This window comes from Pseudoliparis swirei, chromosome 8, assembly GCF_029220125.1.
Source record: "Pseudoliparis swirei isolate HS2019 ecotype Mariana Trench chromosome 8, NWPU_hadal_v1, whole genome shotgun sequence".
In the NCBI taxonomy this organism is placed as follows: Eukaryota; Metazoa; Chordata; class Actinopteri; order Perciformes; family Liparidae; genus Pseudoliparis; species Pseudoliparis swirei.
The window spans coordinates 15732799-15751677 of NC_079395.1; the positions used below are offsets into that span (position 1 = coordinate 15732799).

The following is an 18879-nucleotide window of genomic DNA, read 5'->3' on the forward strand; positions in this document are numbered from 1 at the left end:
GCTACTGCAATCAAATTATCATATAATATTTAATTTGATATATACTTATTTAATTTAATATATACTTTATTTAATTTGATATATATATATATATATATATAGGAACAAGCGTCAACAAGGAAATGGACCAATTAGTATATGTTGTGTGTATTTTATGAGATGTGCTAAGATGTTGAGTCGAATTAATTCACTTGTATTGTAGCAGTGGGAGTTCTCCTAAGTAACATTTAAAGGTGCTTAATTCAAAATGATGAGAATATCTTTTGACTCCAAAAGCAGCGGCAGCCGCTAGCAGCTAACGCTCTCAACAAAGACAACAGTGCTGACGTGCAGTGTTATGGGGAACTGGAGGGGTGGGCGCTGAGCGCAACCCTGTATCACAAAAATTACGTTCCCCCAGACCTAAAATACAATTTGCAGTTACGTTTGACTGAAACGTATTTCTCTCCAAATTACGTTTGACTGAAACGTATTGACCGTTGGTCAGGACGGCAGCTGTGAGAGCAGTGAGATACTGAAGGCACGTGCAGCTGGCGGCTATGAGATAAAGCACAGAGACACTGAGATTAAATCAAGAAGAGGAGGGACTTCATTCCCAGGCGGAGGACAACATAGTGACAACCTATCACATGTTCAATTGGTTAAACGATTACAAAGTGAAGACTTGTATACTATTTGGAGTTTAAGAAAATAAAGCATACTGTGAAAAACTGAATGCTATAGCCTAATCTAAATTAATCCTATTTATATTTGAGTGAATCAGGATTTGAATTAAAAATAAAAGCCCAATTCTGTCATTTAAAAGTCAAGATTGGCTCAATTGGCCATGGCCTTATAACGTCCCATTTTGAAGTTTTAACTGAATGTTTATGGCGTCACTCTCCGATCACTTCTGCCGCCCTCTGTTGATGAATTCAAACTCTCTCTTTCATTTGTCCCTCCCCTCCTCCTCTTCCGGCTCTGTTTGGGTATATTTTGAATGTTCAGTCCAGTGCAAAGGCCATGTGTGAGGATAACGACAGGTCTCATTTATTTACCGATGGTATAATTATTTACAGAGCTGGGAGAGGGGCAGCTTCTGGTGATCAATAGCTGTGGCACGTGATGGTACGTGTGGTGTCATGTTGAGGATAAAGCTCATGAACCATGTTTTGTTTTTTTGGTGATGAAAATATATAATATCATTTGCAAGTCACCCTAGTTTAGAGTGTAAAATAACGTCTCCCTATGTTTTGTTTTGAGAATGACATGCCACAACAGCGTTATTAATATGACCTCGCCACAGCTCTGCACACACACTTAAATAAATCTGGAGGGGTTCAATCTCGGCGAAGCAGATCAGAATAAAGATGTGTCACCCAAAACTGAAAGAGGACACAATACGATGTGATCCCTCAGAAAGGGTCAGATTGACAACATGGTCTTTAGTCAAAGTGTGTATTTTTTCAACAATGTGCATATACACACAAATCCTTTCTTTCACACAATGCACAAGTCAAATAAAATGTAAGCTCATGGAGTTGTCACCATATCAGCTGGAGCTAAACATTATTAATAATGTTGTATTCGACCTCTGTGGTAAACAAACCTTTGAGCACCGGGTGACATTTAATTTGAAAAAGATCTAAAACAAGAAAACACAACAAACAGAATAAAGTCTGATGTGACTTAAATGATATTAAATCGTATTATAGCGTTGCTTAAGCACACTAGAAAATAAAACGTAGCCATTCCCTGGTGTGAATTGATGTGTGCATTGGTGGGCCTGCCCCCCCCCCCTTCCTCCTCTGAGGGATCAGATTGACTCTCTGAGAGGAGACTCCTCTTTACCTGGGACAATCAATAAGAAACCCTTTAACTGACCTGAACCGGTTCTAAGCTGCTATGTGAACCAAACCATGCAATGAGTGACAAACACAGTGGATCCGAATTAAAACCAAAGCAACACTAATGTTGGCGATACTTTCCTTAAGTTTAAACAATGTCCTGGGGAAATAATTCAAACATTTGACAGACACAATTTATAGTTGGCTGGAAAATTAAATAACAAACAATGATTTGTATATTTCCACACACACTCCTCCAAAGGGGAAAACAAGGCCATCCTGCTCACGATATTTAAATGTTTTCTAATTTGGAAAGTTAAATGTTAGTGTCATAAGTTAATCACACATGTACAATATAACTCCCACTGTTGTTGTTTTCGATTTGCCAATGTGTCTTTTATTATTGAAGTCAAGGGTCGGGTTGGCTGTCAGGCACAACGCCCCGTGGCCAATAGGTCAAAGACCTGCTTGTTTATACATGTTCACGTTCAGTGAGGTTCAGTCTCTGCGGCTGTCAGTGGTGATCCCACTCGGTGCAAGTTAATCAGGAACTACGACAACAGGAGTGATGCAGCGGGCTTTGTTCAGCCGGAGCGCGCTGCTCGCCCAGCAGGCAGCAGCAGCGGCCCTCGACAGTCCGCTGGCCGCGAGGGGCGCGCCTCTTCTGCAGCGGCTGGAGCGCTCCATGTCCTCCGTCACCATCCCGCCGCCAGCATGCATGCTGCGGCCGCTGGAAGTTCCACATCGCTACCTGTTCGGACCGGGACCCTCAAACGTCCCTCCGCGTATTTTAGCTGCGCAGGGCAGGCCGATTATTGGTCACATGCATCCAGAAATGTATGAGGTAAAGCCTGTGTTTGATACTCAGACTCAGAAAGACTGATGTATATTATATATTGCATTCTAATATGTCCTACTTTAAGGTGGAAACAAACATGTGTAGCCTACTCAAATACTGAACTTATACAATATACAGAGTCGTGGTGCGTTTTGTGCACGTAGGGGAAGTTTGCCTTTGGGGCTTTCTGTCAGAAATGTCCCTCTGTTTAACCCTTGTGTTGCCTTCGGGTCAATTTGACCCGATTCAATGTGTCACCCTCCTGTCGCCTTCGGGTCAATATGACCCGATTCAATGTTTAACCCTCCTGTTACCTTTATATTTACTAACATATTTTACCCTTGAGGTCAATATGACCCCAGCTATTAAAATCTCCAGAAAATTATTAGAATTAATATTGTTTTCCAAGTTTAAGTGTGAGGTACTTTATGTTTGTTTGTTGACTCCCGAAAGAACACCGACATTAAACATTGAAATCGGGTCAAATTGACCCGAAGGCGACAGGAGGGTTAAATATTGAATCGGGTCAAAATGACCCGAAGGCAACACAAGGGTTAAGCAACGAATTGGTTATGTTAAGGATGAAACTATTTGTTTTTAACCACTAAGATGCTGGTTTATCAGACTAAATCAAATGTTAAAGAATGTATAGGCTACCAGGGGTGTTCACACTTTTTCAGCATGCGAGCTACTTATTATGTGACCAAGTCAAGGCGATCGACCGACGGGGGGGGGGGGGGGGTGCTAGTGACTTTTTCTTTGCTCCGTCCCGATGCGCGCAAACCGGTGTCGGAGCTCTGCGGCGCACGAGACGGCGGGCAAAGGACTGTTAACGCGACACGTAGAGACAGAAATGACATGCTTCTGCTGTAATGTGGCGCTATAGAGAAAGTGACAGGGGGGCGGGTCAATTTTTTTTTATGTCATGCGATCTACGCCGCGATCGACTGGCAGGTCGCCGCGATCGACGTATTGAGCACCCCTGGCGCCGCTACACCATTTATGTTAAGAGTTCAAATTTAAACTTGTCCCCCCTGTTTCATTTAAAATAAACAAAATACATATTTTCATGGGATCAATCATCAAGGACCAATAGTTTGTGCGTAATTGCGCACATATACTGTACACATTTACTGAAATGACTGAAAGCATTTGGTGACGGTAGCGTGACAGATTAAGCTAAACATTGTGTTTCTTAGATCATGAATGACATCAAACGAGGGATCCAGTACATCTTTCAGACAGAGAACAACATGACGATAGCTATGAGCGGCTCCGGCCATGCGGCCATGGAGTGTGCAGTGTTCAATACAGTGGAGCCCGGAGAGAACGTGCTCGTAGCCATTAACGGAATCTGGGGAGAGCGCGTAGCAGAAATTGCCGAAAGAATGGGTACGTCTTTACGCACGGTTTTACGCACGCATCCATTGGGTCTCCAAAGAAGATACACAACTATATTTACACTGATTGTCTATTCTCTCTGTTTGTCTCTCTGCAGGTGCCAATGTACATAGAATGATAAAAGCACCTGGAGGATATTTCAGCAATACAGAAATTGAAAAGGTAGAAACCTGGTCTCTATAGCATAAAGCTATAACAATTATATCAGCCCACAATTGTGATTTCAAACTTTTTAAAATCTATTTTTCCAGGCCATTGGAACACACAAGCCTGTCCTGTTTTTCCTCACACATGGAGAGTCCTCTGCTGGCCTCTGTCACCCAATAGACGGCATTGGAGACATCTGCAGAAAGTGAGCCCCTGAATGTACCCGCCTCAAACACTGCGTACAAAACGGTTTCATGTAACCACTAACCACCAAATATCACGTCATATTTCTCACTGTTGTCATATCACCTCCAGAAAAAACTGCCTCTTCCTGGTTGACACGGTTGCATCTCTTGGAGCAGCCCCCATTTTTATGGACAAGCAAAGTAAGGCAAAGATTAACAATGGATTCAATGATGTTACAGTGTGTTTTCGTGTGTGACGTCACCATGTCTTTCATTGTGCTGTCAGATATCGACATCCTGTACTGCGGGTCTCAGAAGGCCCTGAACTCGCCTCCTGGCACAGCACCGATCTCCTTCAATGAGAGAGCATGGTGAGGAGGGACCTTATGTTTCCATATTTGAGTCATAAAGGGTCACAACTGCATACAAATGACACCAAGCAACCACTTCTTTGACTCTCTGTCCCCCCTCACAGCCACAAGATGTTTAACAGGAAAACAAAGCCAGTATCATATCTCTTTGATATGACACATTTGTCCAACTACTGGGGATGTGATGGCCAACCGGCCAGAGTGTAAGTCCAATACAGCTAACTAATCACATCCTTGTTATTATTGTTTTGATTTTTCTATTAGTTATTCCTAGAAACGTTATAATTCTACATTTTGACTTGTTGGGATGTCACTGTGGGTTTTAGGTACCACCACACTGGTCCCGTGTCTGGATTCTTTGCCCTGAGAGAAGGTTTGGCAATCGTTGCTGAGAAGGTAAAAGACCGTTTTAACAACTTTTTGTGGTTACGTTACTGACATACTATTTAAACGTGTAGAGTAACAATAATAAACACATTGTGGGCCGTGCAGGTGGCAAGGAGACTTGTGTCGTGTGTTTTAAAATAAACTTCATGCTGATCATTTTTATTGGCAGCTATATATCAAAGTCTTTGTCAACCACACCATTACATGCCAAGAGAGGAAGAAGCAGTATTTTCCTTTTGCTAGAAAATATACATAGCTCTTTGAATTATAGCCTCTAATGTGCTGTGGCTTTGATTTGGCAGTGTTGGCATAGTCTCCTTGTAACTTCTTGTCTGATTCTCACATAACTCCATCGATGTTTGTCTCCATCTAGGGGCTGGAGGCGTCCTGGAAGAAACACAAGGAGGTGGCATCATACCTGTACAGAGGCCTGGAGGACTTGGGCCTCAAGCTCTTTATTCCTGATAGGGTAAAGAAGTCGTAAAACAAAACCACAGGCTGGACACTGAATAATCATCAACATATAACATATAATCAGTATGACTATTATTAGTGTTAGTCTACAGCCCTCTAATGTTTGTGTTGCACTAGAATCAATCAGAATTATTATGTCAGCCCTGGTATGACCACTATATTCGACATGTCTTGCAGGACTTGAGGCTTCCCTCCGTCACAACCATCGCCATTCCTGACGGCTACAACTGGAGGGAGCTGCTGGCCTACATAATGAAACACCACCAGATGGAGATGACCGGAGGCCTGGGCCCTTCCATCGGCATGGTGGGTATTCCACTCCGTACAGTAGACAAACTATAGCTCTAACATTGTGATCATGGTCATCAGCCGATCTATACGGTAGATGTTCTAGATGTCGGTTGTGTTTTAGAATGAAATTATTTCCCCTCAAATAAACGCTTTAAAGCCCCATAATGGAGTTTTTCCCTTTTAGCACCCCCTTCAGTTTTGGTATTTAACGTTTACTTCAGTGTCGTAAATACCCAGTTACGATAGATGCAGCCTCGCATACACTTGTATTGATGACCAGACGAAGTCAGAAACCAAGAAATGATGTCAACCGATAAGGTAAGAATATTCAAAGATTTTACATAAATATGACTGCATAGTTTTATTCATTGTGATATCGGAGATGAATGCTAACATAACCAAAAGAATGACAACATTTAGTTTAGATGAAATACCGATCGCGTTTTCAGCCTATATTTGTTGTTTTCTAAATGTTTGAATGTGGAGTACGTGTGATCGAATACAATATTGTTGACAACACCAAAAAGCTACATATTCATCATTTACATTGGAACGTGTAATTCATTACAAGAGACTTCGCTTGCTTGGCCCTTATACTGTAGCTGCGAGCGTGGACTGGCACTATATGACATTGCGTAATCACTGCCAGAAAGCAGGTCGAAGTACATCCGCCCCGGATCGGGCGGCCCCAGAATCCTACATAGCGGAGTTATTTCCCCACAGACCCCCGATGGCAATGGCGGAGGCGAAAATCGCCATATTAAAAGTCATTGTAGCAGCACAATTTTTTTCAAGCTGTTATTTTAAGCTACAATTGTTGCATAATGTTACTTTAACAAAAAGAAATAGTCCAAGATAGAATAGTGTGTTTCCATAAGAAGTAACTCGACTAAAATTAACTAAATAAACCAGACATCATTTCGCATCTCGTCTTCAATTAACTAATTAAACCAGATATCAAATGGGCAAGATGGTGACTGAACAGCGTTCTGCGTCCGGCCGCCGAGTCTCTGCCGCCTCTGATGCACTTCCCACCTCTCTCTTCCTTAGGTGATGAGGATCGGATTGATGGGATACAACTGCGAGAAGACTAACGCTGACATGGCACTGCATGCCCTGGCAGACGCACTCAAGAACTGCAAAAAGAGCAAGGTTTAGGAGACCAGATTCCCCCGGGCCGTCACGTTGTACTTTGTGAAGTGTCCCCACATGATGGACATCTGGAACAGCGCATAAGGATAAGGAATTGTTGTGATATGATATGAATAAAATCTAATGCCGTGTGCTTTTCTTGCAGTCTATAAGCGGGATAGTTTTTAAATCAAGGAGCAGATATGATCTGGTCCATGCTGAGGCTGCTGAGCGATGTCAATAAAGTGTTCACACACTCCTGCCTCCTTGTGTGAGAACGGGAAGAAAAGGATGTCAGCAATAGGAAAGTCTAAGAACGAGCCTGGTCTGAACTACATTTCCCAAGATCCCCGACTGTGATGGCCGTATATACAACTACGTCATATTCGCTCCGACGCAGATGAACTGTTCATTTAATCCTGTGCCTCAGTTTAAGGTGCGTATTGATTCCTCGCGTGCCTGCAGCCTGGACTGTTAATGGCGTGTCCTTTCAGTCACACAGGTAGGACGATGGTTACGTTTGAAGTCGCGTGCATGAATATAATCAATGTCAACCGCTGGAGCTCCAATGTCGCAGTGACCTGCACACACTCCTCCTCAGTACGCACGAGCCACTAGGCCGACTCGTTTAGTGAAGGGATCGAGGTGGACATGTGTCCTCGAGTGTGTCCTCATCACTGGACATCCATGTTGTTAACATCCAACTGAAGCCTCCCGATGACGTCATTTTAGCTGAGTCTGACTATCCCGAGTTAACATTAGTTTGAGATACTAAACCATGTCGTGGTGCGTCATGACTTCGTGATCGTGGACTGTGGCTTCAGGACGTTAATGAACGTGTGTTTGTGTGTGTATGTGTGATCATATACTCGATACTGACATGCGGCGCCTTGTTTGCACACTTTCTATATGTGTGTGAGTGCGATGACAAACTGCCTGCTTCCTATTTACAGCCGTCTTCTTCTGGTTTCTGCCACATTTTGACCAAACCGTCGCGTTACTGCCACCTAGTGGCTGAAGTAGGGAGAGGCTTTTGGATGAGAATATACCGAATGTATGCCGAAGTGAAATATATGACGCGTTAATCCACAGTTTATTTTTATTTTTAGTGATTAATAAATTACTTAATTGTGAGGCAATATTTGTGATAATAAACTGAATTTCGGTTCCCATTTCATGCAACACAACGTGCTTTGCATTAAAGTGAATGATACACTCGGATAATGTGATATTTACAGGTTCACTTTATTCAGAGTACCATACTATCAGTTGATATGAAAGAAAAGACGATATTAATAAAAGACGAAAGAAAAGAAGAAAACAATTATGATTTAAAAAGGACATCCTCTATCCTTGGACCTCGGCAGAGAATGAAAAACTCCTCCGAAAAAACTTTTATTGGGGGAAAAGGGAAGACACGTCAGAGTAGAAGTGCATCAAAGAGTCGTTTGATTGTTTTATTTTCATCTTGGCGTTAAAAAGCAGAGGTGGCCATCTTATATGTTCTTATACCTGTCTGGCTTTGGACTGGAAAATGATTGCTTGATTTCTGTGAGATCATCTGATTGGTTATATATTCACATTCAAGAGAAAACACTTTAATCAACTGTAGACATTTTTTGTAAATAATAAAATGAATGTGGCTGCTTTAGTTTCTACCTGGTAGTGTGTGTGCTGACTATCATGACTTACTTGGCCACTTGACTAGAACACAGCCATTGCTAATGTCGTGAATAGCATTTATTAATTGAGAGAAATGCTTTGTAAATTAATAAGTTGTAATGTCAGCTGACTCATAACTTATTCTGTCACATAATTCAAGATATATTTTTATTATTACCAATATGTATTCTAATTAATACAAAATGATCTCTTCCTTAATAGTACATTCAAACTTCCTGTGAATGAGTAATATCAGTGTATTTGAATCAAATACAAGTAGTTGTGTCGCCCGCCATCCCCTCATAATAATGTCCTTTCCTCTGTTTTCATGATCGTGCAGCGTGAACTCTGTGTGTGTTTTACCAGCAGCGGATCTGAACCCGTCCCTCCTGCCTCTCGACTGGCTGCTGGGTACCTGGGAGTCAGATGAACCTGGAGAGGGCTGTTTTCCGACCATAAAACCGTTCCGCTACACCGAGACCCTGACGTTCAGCCATGTGGGACAACCTGTCATCAACTTCACGTGGGTTATTGTGGGAGCAATCAGACTTCAAACATTAACGCCATGGGCTGAAAAACGGTGTCTCCGATTTGTAAATTTCCCACCTGTTTTACCTCTGCCCCACAGCGAGTATCACTGGCGGCTGAGACACCGGATCAGACCGCCCATCAGCAGGAACATTGCCTCATCAATCTTCATTAATTGCTGCTACTGTGTTCAACAGGTTCAATGCCTTCCATGCAGAGACGAAGAAGCCTCTGCACCGGGAGTGTGGCTTCATTCGAATGCAGCCGGGAACCAACCGAGTGGCCTTCATGATCGCACAGAATTCGGGTATTACACACACACGTATCCTGGAGGTGCCCTTGTTTCTGTTGACCAGGCTGCTGCTCGTATTTTGGCATTTAAAAAAAGGATCATTTTAAATGTGGAGAGGTAGGGTGTCTAGGTTTTTCTGAGCGAAGAAGACGATTAATATCCTGATATTTCAGGCGTGATGCAGACACATGACTACATGGCAACTTATATTCAGAAAGGCATTTATCACTTTTAGTTGACTTCTATGACTTGTTTGAGATATTCCTTTTTCATTATAATTTTAAATATATGTACTGGCTCAGTGGCACTCTGAGATTCTTGGATGAAGAGTGCCTTACAAATGGAATCCATTATTATTATTATTATTATTATTATAAACCCCTTTACGTTTGTTTGTCTTATTTTCTTTGCTGTTTAGCATTAAGTAATACATACAATATATTCTCAAACAATCCACACTTTTTTTTAAACAATTTCCAATAAACAATTAAGACCTCATTCCTAAAAAGGAAAAGATGCGTATAAAATGTAATTGTGTGTACACGTTTAGAATGGCGAACTCTCTAGTCCACACACTTCCTGTTTATGTCCAGTGTGTGTTTGTGTGCAGGTCTGGTGGAGATTGAGGAGGGAGAGCTGACGGCGCAGCAGCTGAACCTGCAGAGCCAAGCGCTGGCCAGAGTCTCTTTCGCCCGAGAGCCGCATGTCCAAAAGGTCAGACTGTAATCTGATGACGCATCACGCACTCATGGTTTACATGTTACACTCAGAGCACGAACATAACTTATTTCAATCAATGAAATGTGTGTCTGGGACCTCGCCTGCTCTCTTCCATCACTCAGATTTCTCGAGTGATTCAGCTCCAACCAGATGGGAGGCTGGAGCAGACGGTTTCCATGGCAACGGACAACCAACCACTGATGCAGCACTTGCACATCACCTACCGTCGGCAGGCTGCCTTTACTTAGACGCACTTTGGTCAGAAGAGATACATGTTGCCCAAATAAGGGCACGTGATCAATAATCAGGGTTTAGTCACATAATCATATAATCAGTTTAAGTTAATTCAATAAATGCAGTAATACGTGAGCATTGTTTAAGGCACTACAGATGTGGAGTTCATGTTTACGTTCAGCTTTACTCTTCAAAGCATGACTGTTCACATGTTTGCTAGGAAACAGACTTCATCTCTGCCTTTACTAAGATGTCTTTATATCTTGGCATTTTACCACCACCTGGAAGTTACAAGGATTGAAACTATTACAAGAGCCCTAACAACACCTTTGTGAACCTTTTTAATCCAAAAGAAAAATAAATATTTCATGTTACACTTAAGGGCCTTGCTTTAGTACAGATGCTCGCCTCATCTTAATGTGTATTGTCTGGATATTTATTCTTGGAGCTGTAAAGCTTATAAAGCACTGACTGAATTATTGTGTGTAGTCTCCTTAACTTTACTTTCATTGCACCATGTTCAGATTGAAAGCTTAATTAACTCCTCTCCTACTGGAGTCGATGAGAATTGTTTCAGTAAAAGTCATGAGTTTGGGGTTAAAAATGTTTCAACATTTTTCTTGTCTTTCAGCAGAGGTCATATTAATGTATTTGTACTTATACAGTCGTCAATAAGAGAATTAAAGTTATGTAACTCATGTTAATGTGTCAGCCTCTGTTCTCTTCCTATGGATGTATGCGTGTTCATGAATGATGTTATTGATGCTCGTCTTTGATTCTGAGGGAGTAGAGGTCACGCAAAGAAGGCTCCTCTTTAAACCTGCGTCAGTATCATGGGAGAATAAACACAATAATCACATGTGAAGATTTTAGGTTTATTATGGACGTAAAAAAAAGAAACATTCAGACACACATTTATAAATTAACCCTGTAAAAGTGACAACCATCAAACGTACCACACAATCATCCAGTAGAGCCCTTGTCGTTATACTGCAGTGGCTTCAATTGTTAGTCATAACGAAAATAAAGACTTTTTAAAAAAAGAAAAAGGAATCATGGATAAAAAATATTTACAGACTTTTTAAAGGAAATAAATGTAACCAAAATAATGTGGAGGCAGTTCGTAACATTCTTCTTTGACCAAAAAAAAATGAGACTTCACATTTCTCGGTCAATCGTGTCTAAAATTGCAGCAGAAAGTTGAATCATATCCTGGAAGAGACACTGCTCGGGCCGTCGTGGTGATGTCCGATAGATCAACACGTCTCAAACTCACAACACCCAGCCAGCTGAGCATCAAATTTAAATTATCCCAGTCATTCTCCCTTCAGGTATATTTACTGAGACCAACATCAAATCGATTCATCGGACAGTTTCTCTCAGGAGTGCAACCTGACAACCATCTCTCTCTCACGCACACACTACAGCTACACCGCTATAGGCTTTCTGCACCGGTGAAAGCAGCGCCACAGTGTGTAGAAGAGGTGGAGGGACACAAACCTTTTTTTCCGTTGCCATGTATGCTCTTAAATATCACAGCGACGACTCTTTGGATGGAGGTAATCACTTATCCGAGACGACACACACATGATGCTGATAAAACATTTGTTGATGGCCATTCAGCGCCGGCAGGCCCAGCGACCATCTCGACTGCATCCATTATGATTAACAAGTCTGAGATATGCTCTCATATCAACGATCTGCGCTCCTTCACGACTCCTTCATGATGTAGACGTACACTGTAGTGAGGAAGTACTTCAGGGAGTCTACGACAGACGACAGCCAGTGGTGCTCAGGGGGGAGATCCTTCTTCAACACACATTTTGTGATCTCCGCCTGGTACGAGGAAATATACAGTTTAAATTAGACTGCAACGAACCAAATGTTACCACTGCAAATCAGCCAACAGGAAGCAGCAGCATGTGAGCTCCGTGTTACATGCAACTCCCCTCTCACGGACTACCAGAGCCTAAGTACACAAACCGAGCCCTCATCCATAAACAAGATAACGTAATCAGCCATGCAGCTTCAGCGAAAGCGATGTCGAAGAACAGAAAGTTGCCCGTTTTAATTTCAAGGGATACACGATGAAAGCGGTCAGTGCTTTCCCCCCTCCCTCATTTGCCGTCAACTTGGTAACTCTAATCCTGCAGCAGCATGAATCATAAAGAAACTAGAATGGGCACTCGGTAGAGAGCATACCTTTGCATATCACAAGATCGAGCATTGAATTATGAACATATTGGCATTAGTTGCATGCCAATTTGATACAAATTGACCGCGCTATGGTAAAAAGAAGATTTTGACCTTTTCATGACCTTGACCTTTGACCCGATTGATCCCAAAATCTAATCAAATGGTCCCCGGATAATAACCAATCATCCCACCAAATTTCATGCGATTCGGTTTGATACTTTTTGTGTTATGCGAATAACACACATACAAATAAATAAATAAATGGCGATCAAAACATAACTTTCCGCATTTTCAATGCGAAGGTAATCAGAAAAATGTGGGAAAGTGGAGCTATTTATTTTGACCTTTTTATTTAGTATTATTGTAAAATAATATTGATTATTCATTGCTTATTTAAGTTACATTTTGATTTGTTAGAAGAGTTTCTTCTCATGATATTTTTAGTTTAGTTCATTGTGATTGTTGTTTGAATATATTTAGTTTTAGGATTGGTTCACTGATTGGGTAGCACTGGCCACCTGTGGTTATAGGTGTGGGTAGCTTTAGGACCGGCATGCACCGGGGTGGCCTATGGTTTTTTACCAGCACACGGAAGACAGTGTCAACATTTTGTTTGTTCTTTGTTTGTTTCGTAAATAAATTATAAGAATAATGACATACGGAAATGGACATTACTTTCTTTTGGCTGCGTCAACTCCAAAAAAACCATGGTGCATCAATGGCAATTTGATTTATAGTTTTAATTCATTTGGACAAATGGCCACTACATTCCCTAAAATAAAAGCGTCACCTACCCATCCTCCCCGTCTCTTCAGCCAGGGAACCAGAAACTTGCGGACAAACTGTCCCACACTGTCCACCAAGATGTGAACGGTGGTTGGATGACCCTGTCGGACACAGTCCACTGCCAGGGCTCCGGCTACTGCATACATGGACACCACCTTCCCCCATGTGATACCTACAGACAGAAAAACAGACGGCACCAAGTTATGCATCAGTCTTCTTTATCGAGGTCCACGGATAGATGTTCGGCATTAATGTTTTGTTAAAAACATCTTTCACGCTTCAGCAATTCAAGCCGATATGGATTCGTCCCGCAGTAGCTGTTTGATAAGAGGAGCAACAACATCACTCGGTCCAGAAGACCTGAGCTTCATCCTCCGCATTGGCAGAATCAATGAACATGAACTCCCTTTGCTGTTCTCATGGGTGCCACTCGGCCATCTCCTCTCTGTGATTACTCTGTTACACAGTCTGTGAGCCGACTCCCAGCATGTGGGGCAGCCGGTGGACCTTGCACTGAAATAAACTGTAAATACCAAGTTTAAGTCAACAAACCAGTGCGTTTGAGTTACTGTAGCTGATAAGACGTCTTAGAGGCCAGTTCTAAATGAGAGAGCGTGAGATTGCGTTTGCCTGGAGGCGGGTGAACACCCAGTTTCTACTGTGGGTGAGTCAACAACTTCAGAACATGATTTTTGCTGAGTCATGGAGCTTCTTTCAAGTGAAACAATCCAGTCTGATAGTTGATGGCATCCAGCCATGTCTAGGTTCAGTTTCCAGGACAGCAGGGACCGTTACAGCGGCCGTCAATGATGCAGCCGGGTCTAATGGCATTAGCCTCCTTGGGCTATAGCTCACAGTGTCATGGCTGACCTACAGTGTCTGACGGGGCCTATAAGGGGAGGGAGCGAGCTCCGGCGGGCTTAAATGAGATAACTGTCCGAGGAATCTGCCAGAGCCCGTCACATCTCACTCCCTTTTGAGAAGCAGGCCAAGAATAGAGACGAGATTGTCAGGGATAAAGCTGGAGAAGAGGAGGGCGTGAAGAGGAGGAGCAGGAGTGGGAGGCAGGCAAAGATAGACGGAGGAGAGATGAGTCACGTTGATTTCACCGAGAGAGACAGCGTGTGTAGATGGCCGCTTCTATAAAAACATTTCAATAATAAAGAAAGTGAATGTGCTTCTGATGCATAGAGTCACTGGACATATCATTCCTGAGTGGTCAAGCACTTTGAGGAATATTTGACGAATGACCAAAGCCTGAATACGTTGTTCCAGACAGCAGTGGAAACAAACATCGATGCATTCTTCTATTTATATCCAGGTTTCAATCCGTCCCAGAAGGCTGGGGCAGCCCGGGTTCACCAGTTTGTTTTTCTTCAGGAGGAATCCCACGCCGTTTACAGAAATACATCCTTGTGACGTCTGAACAAGCACAAGTTCATTCAGAACACAGGCATGAAAATCACATTAAGCAACTCCATTTTTGATCTTCCCAAGAAACATGAAGAGTTTGAGCTGCTGGTCACACACCAGGCCGTCTAATCGACCCCAGAGGCTCATACCGAGGACATTAAACCACTCTTTTTTTATTTGGATAATGGCCAAAATGCTTTGAGTTGTCTACAAAGCAGATCTGTTGGCAAGGCGACTTAAACAAGTCCAAGAGCCAGCACGTAAAACACTTCAACATCTCCAGTAAGAAGACTGACGAAAGACGAAGAGGCAACAGAGACGTGTTAAGTAGAGTTTGGTAAAGTAACGTAACTCCACTTTCACAGACATCATCTCTACAGCACACGCCAGACGCCAAACCAACTACCAGTACAAATTACAGCAAGTGTGGTTGCACCTTCCTTCACCGCTCATAGACTGTGGCAATACATTTCTCCCATGCTCAGGTCTCTCCTTTTGTATCCTTCAAAATAAAAGACCGGCCACACCAGCGTCGCGGCAGCATGCTGATGTTTAGCAGCTGTAACGTCTGCCGTGTTACTTTGGGTGTCAGTAGGCCAACGTTTGTTCACTTGCACTCGACGCTTGGGAGATATCGTACGTTTTGTGGGTATAAAGTATTGCATAAGGTGATCTGATAAGGGACCACTAAAGGAGAATTTATTGATGCTGTGCAGGACACCATTGTCATGGAAATCCATTAAAATGGTGGTGCTGAAGGTAACGGCCGGGGGTCACAGTCAGTAGGATTCGTTCTCCGAGTGAGAACTATGACAGTCTGAACTGAATTTCATCCCAAATCTATCAGGTAGTTGTTGAGGTATTTCAGTCTGGGGTGAAGTGGCGGAACGACCGAGCGACATCAACGTCCCCAGAGTGACGCGCTACCGGGGGCCACAGAGATTTAAACACCGTGGTCACAACACAGGGCCAAAAGGGCGACTCCAAGTCCAGCTTTCAGAAGACGTTGAGACCCGATTCAAGACCAAGAGTGGAACAAAAAGAATATATAAACCAATCCATTTTTAAACTTAATGAATCTGTGGGAGCCCCACAACACTTTCTGTCATTAGAAGCACCTCTCAGCCAAAGAGGCTGCTGGGAACTGCAGACCCACACCTGTTTAATACCAGTAGAGGCCTTGAGTAAGGAGATGAGTGTGAATCACTTCCTTTACTGACAACAGCTTTTGTTATAGCATCAAAGGAGCTACATCACCATCGTCATCATTATCATCATCATCACCATCAGCAGCAGCCGTTTACCTGTTGAGAAGATCTGTGTTGCCACGCTGATGAAGGCATCCGGAACCATGTTCTCCATGGCAACAGAGACGTTGAGCTGACGTGCCACGTTCCTGTACAAACTGGGCCGTATGCACTCTAGCTCGTCGCCTAGGTAACAGAGGGAGAGCAAAGACACACAAAGAGAGAGAGAAGAATCAAGTCTGTTTGGTGGATCGCAGTTTAAAGCAATTATTTAAACGCTCCAGGTCACACAAACTACACGACACTGTCCAGCGCAACCATTCAACGGGCTCAGACGGTTTACTCTGGTCGGCTGGTGGAGCGTCACTCAGATGTTTAAAAGTAAAGAATGTTTATTTCTTAAAGAGACGCTGGGCACTTTAGCTGCTGTGTTAAGTGAGTCAAGTCCTCCAGATATAATCACTTGGTTCAAGCTGTTCTCCCTCTCTCTCTCTCTCACATGCACGACCCTGAACTCATCATCTGACCCGAGCTCATCATGGCTTAAAATGTACAGCTTGTAGTACAATGTGTGCAAATCAGTCAAGTCTAGTTTCTCGTGTCTCAGACCATCGATGATGTCATCCTGCTCTGTCGAGTCGATCAAATGCTTTTAACTTGGTCATGAACCCCCGCGTCCTCTGAGACCTTTACTGCATCATCCGTCCATACAAGGCATAAATCATTAAAGAAATAAATAAATGCCCCCAAAATATTTGGAAACAAAATCGGATGACTGGGCAGCGTTTGTTCTTCATCTTATTATGTGAGGTTCAAAGTCCAGAAGGAAAACACGGCGTTGACTGCGCCTCCATGTCTCTAAAACAGTGGTTCTCAAACGGGGGTGCGTGGACCCCTGAGGGTGCGTGAAGGCCCTCTAGGGGGTACGTGAGATTTGTTTGAAATATATTTAAAATGAGTATCCATTAAAAAAGCCTTTAAAAATTGTTATTTAATAAATATTCAATAAAATATAAGTGTAAGTTCAGAAACTGAATAGTATATATTATATAATGCTAAATGCTGCATGTTATATCTTTTTTTCAACCGAAAATGCGTAGCACTGGTTAGGGGGGACTCGACTGAGAAAGAATATTTCACAGGGGGTACATAACTAAAAAATAAGGTTGAGAACCACTGCTCTAGAAGATGTAAGTGTGACCCTCTAAAGCCCATGACGTCACTCAGTTCACAGTTCACTGGTCCGTGAGACGTCATCGGGTTTCTCTTACCAAGACAGAGAAGCACCAACGACGCCTCGGCGAGCGCCGCATGTGACGGCGAGAGGTGGAGTTCATTTTTGGACCAGCCCAGTCCATTCTGGTGGAGTCTGAACAGGATATAGTCTCGGCACAGGGCTTTGGACTGGGTCACCAGCTCCTTCTCAGTCAACGATCGGTCAAACACATCCAGGACCTCCGCAGCCAGCACAGAGGACTGCCGCAGGACCTCCATGTCCTCCTGCAGGGGGGGGGGGGGGGGATCAGGGTCAGAGAGCGCCTGACCTCCCAGGGTCAGCTGCGTTTCAGGGTGTCCTCTTTTAATCCCGGAGGAACAAAGTTTAACGCTGAAGACAATATGGCAGCTGTGGAGATAAAAATATATATATTTTGAGACAGCTTCTAGACTTAGTCAGAAATACATCCCCGTAATCTTGAAGTGTTTCAGTCAGACTGGGACAAAAACTCCTTTCATCAACAATCTGGTGCAAACAGTTCAGCGTCTTGAGAGATTCAATACTCTTTTTTTTCTTCTTCTTACACTCAAAAGGACTTTGAGTGCATAGACGCTGATAATCTAAATCACAGCACTAATTTACATAAGAATATGATGGAGGCGTTATTGCTGTGAGTCACATGGCGGAATAGTCAAGATATTGCTCCATTTCTTGGATTATGCAACACCGAGCCGATACCACAAGATGGCAAGAGAAATGTCATTTATTGATTTGAGATTATTATTATTTGTATGCATAAAGATTTTCAGTGCGACATGTAGGCTAGTATACTATTAAAGATATATTTTAGAATATGTGCTGGATGCATCTAGAAGTTAGGCTGTTGCACCCAAAAGGACCACCCACGCTTACCTTCGACGTCGTATCCATATTGAGAAGTACCCGCTTCTGATTTTGATTTTGTTTTTTTCAATCGATTAATCAGGAAACCTTTCAAACAGCCGAAAGAGCCCGACCTCCAGAGGAAACTCGTCTCCTCCTCAAAGAACTGCTTCACACGAGCAGGAAGCCACCAAGTCGAAGTTGTGCCTCAGGTGTCATTCACCAGAGAGCTCGAGTCCGACTCGGTCCACTTGTTTCCACGGAAAGCACCGACTGAGCAGAGCGACGCTGGGAGAGGACGCCTACCTGTTGCTCCACCTTCCTATTGGCGCGCAATGGGTGCGTTGGTTTCACAGTCTGGGAGAGCCCGGAGGAGGAGTTAGACGCCCGCCGCCCGGCTACTCAACACGTCAAGCCTCGCGACAGGGAGACGCAGCGCGGCAGATGAACTGCATCCACATTTTCATTCACAAATCCGGAGGGATTGATCCGACACTGCGGTTTGAGAGGACCCTTTTTTTGTATTCGTGTGCGTGCAGTGCGCTCACGTGCGGCTTTGGGACCGGCGGGTGAACCGGGTTCTATTGAACAGGTGTATCCAATTACCTGCTGATGCCCAACGTGACACACCTTACATACCGATAACTATAGC

General features: G+C 43.2%; 3 protein-coding genes across 6 annotated transcripts; 2 read left to right on the plus strand and 1 right to left on the minus strand.

Moving 5' to 3' along the window:
• The first annotated feature begins 2325 nt into the window (after positions 1–2325).
• Positions 2326–7205, plus strand: agxtb (alanine--glyoxylate and serine--pyruvate aminotransferase b). Of its 2 annotated transcripts, XR_008832552.1 has the most exons (12): positions 2326–2670; positions 3864–4056; positions 4163–4227; positions 4317–4417; positions 4528–4598; positions 4684–4768; positions 4873–4971; positions 5095–5164; positions 5529–5624; positions 5807–5935; positions 6158–6238; positions 6971–7060. XR_008832552.1 is itself a non-coding variant. In XM_056420982.1 (11 exons), exons 1-11 carry the CDS (start codon positions 2395–2397, stop codon positions 7076–7078), a joined length of 1293 nt encoding a protein of 430 aa, XP_056276957.1. In that variant the 5' UTR covers positions 2327–2394; the 3' UTR covers positions 7079–7205. The 2 variants fall into 2 exon arrangements, 1 of the variants encoding a protein (XP_056276957.1); XM_056420982.1 differs by lacking the exon at positions 6158–6238 and having other exon boundaries at positions 2327–2670; positions 6971–7205.
• A 99-nt stretch (positions 7206–7304) lies between these two features.
• Positions 7305–11186, plus strand: thap4 (THAP domain containing 4). Of its 2 annotated transcripts, none has more exons than XM_056420990.1 (5): positions 7305–7553; positions 9080–9236; positions 9439–9548; positions 10144–10247; positions 10376–11186. In XM_056420990.1, the coding sequence occupies exons 1-5, from the start codon at positions 7529–7531 to the stop codon at positions 10499–10501; spliced, it is 522 nt and encodes a 173-aa protein (XP_056276965.1). In that variant the 5' UTR covers positions 7305–7528; the 3' UTR covers positions 10502–11186. The 2 variants fall into 2 exon arrangements, with proteins under 2 accessions (XP_056276965.1, XP_056276966.1); XM_056420991.1 differs by having other exon boundaries at positions 9083–9236.
• A 162-nt stretch (positions 11187–11348) lies between these two features.
• LOC130197978 (bcl-2-related ovarian killer protein homolog B-like) lies at positions 11349–18488 on the minus strand. Of its 2 annotated transcripts, none has more exons than XM_056420986.1 (5): positions 18258–18488; positions 17401–17629; positions 16187–16315; positions 13478–13641; positions 11349–12323 (listed from the first exon to the last, which is right to left on the minus strand). In XM_056420986.1, the coding sequence occupies exons 1-5, from the start codon at positions 18273–18275 to the stop codon at positions 12198–12200; spliced, it is 666 nt and encodes a 221-aa protein (XP_056276961.1). In that variant the 5' UTR covers positions 18276–18488; the 3' UTR covers positions 11349–12197. The 2 variants fall into 2 exon arrangements, with proteins under 2 accessions (XP_056276961.1, XP_056276962.1); XM_056420987.1 differs by having other exon boundaries at positions 17401–17753.
• Positions 18489–18879: the final 391 nt, after the last annotated feature.

What these genes read in the sequence shown, in the direction of transcription:
- thap4 (XM_056420990.1), top strand. Translation starts at nt 7,529, where the DNA reads ATGGCGTGTCCTTTCAGTCACACAG. An exon ending in CAACCTGTCATCAACTTCAC is followed by an intron (nt 9,237 to 9,438) that starts GTGGGTTATTGT and finishes TGTGTTCAACAG; the next exon opens with GTTCAATGCCTTCCATGCAG. An exon ending in CATGATCGCACAGAATTCGG is followed by an intron (nt 9,549 to 10,143) that starts GTATTACACACA and finishes GTTTGTGTGCAG; the next exon opens with GTCTGGTGGAGATTGAGGAG.
- agxtb (XM_056420982.1), top strand. Translation starts at nt 2,395, where the DNA reads ATGCAGCGGGCTTTGTTCAGCCGGAGCGCGCTGCTCGCCCAGCAGGCA. An exon ending in TGCATCCAGAAATGTATGAG is followed by an intron (nt 2,671 to 3,863) that starts GTAAAGCCTGTG and finishes TGTGTTTCTTAG; the next exon opens with ATCATGAATGACATCAAACG. An exon ending in TCCTTCAATGAGAGAGCATG is followed by an intron (nt 4,769 to 4,872) that starts GTGAGGAGGGAC and finishes CCCCCCTCACAG; the next exon opens with CCACAAGATGTTTAACAGGA.
- LOC130197978 (XM_056420986.1), bottom strand. An exon ending in GTTGGTGCTTCTCTGTCTTG is followed by an intron (nt 16,316 to 17,400) that starts GTAAGAGAAACC and finishes TCTGTTACCTAG; the next exon opens with GCGACGAGCTAGAGTGCATA. An exon ending in TGAAGAGACGGGGAGGATGG is followed by an intron (nt 12,324 to 13,477) that starts GTAGGTGACGCT and finishes TCCTCGTACCAG; the next exon opens with GCGGAGATCACAAAATGTGT.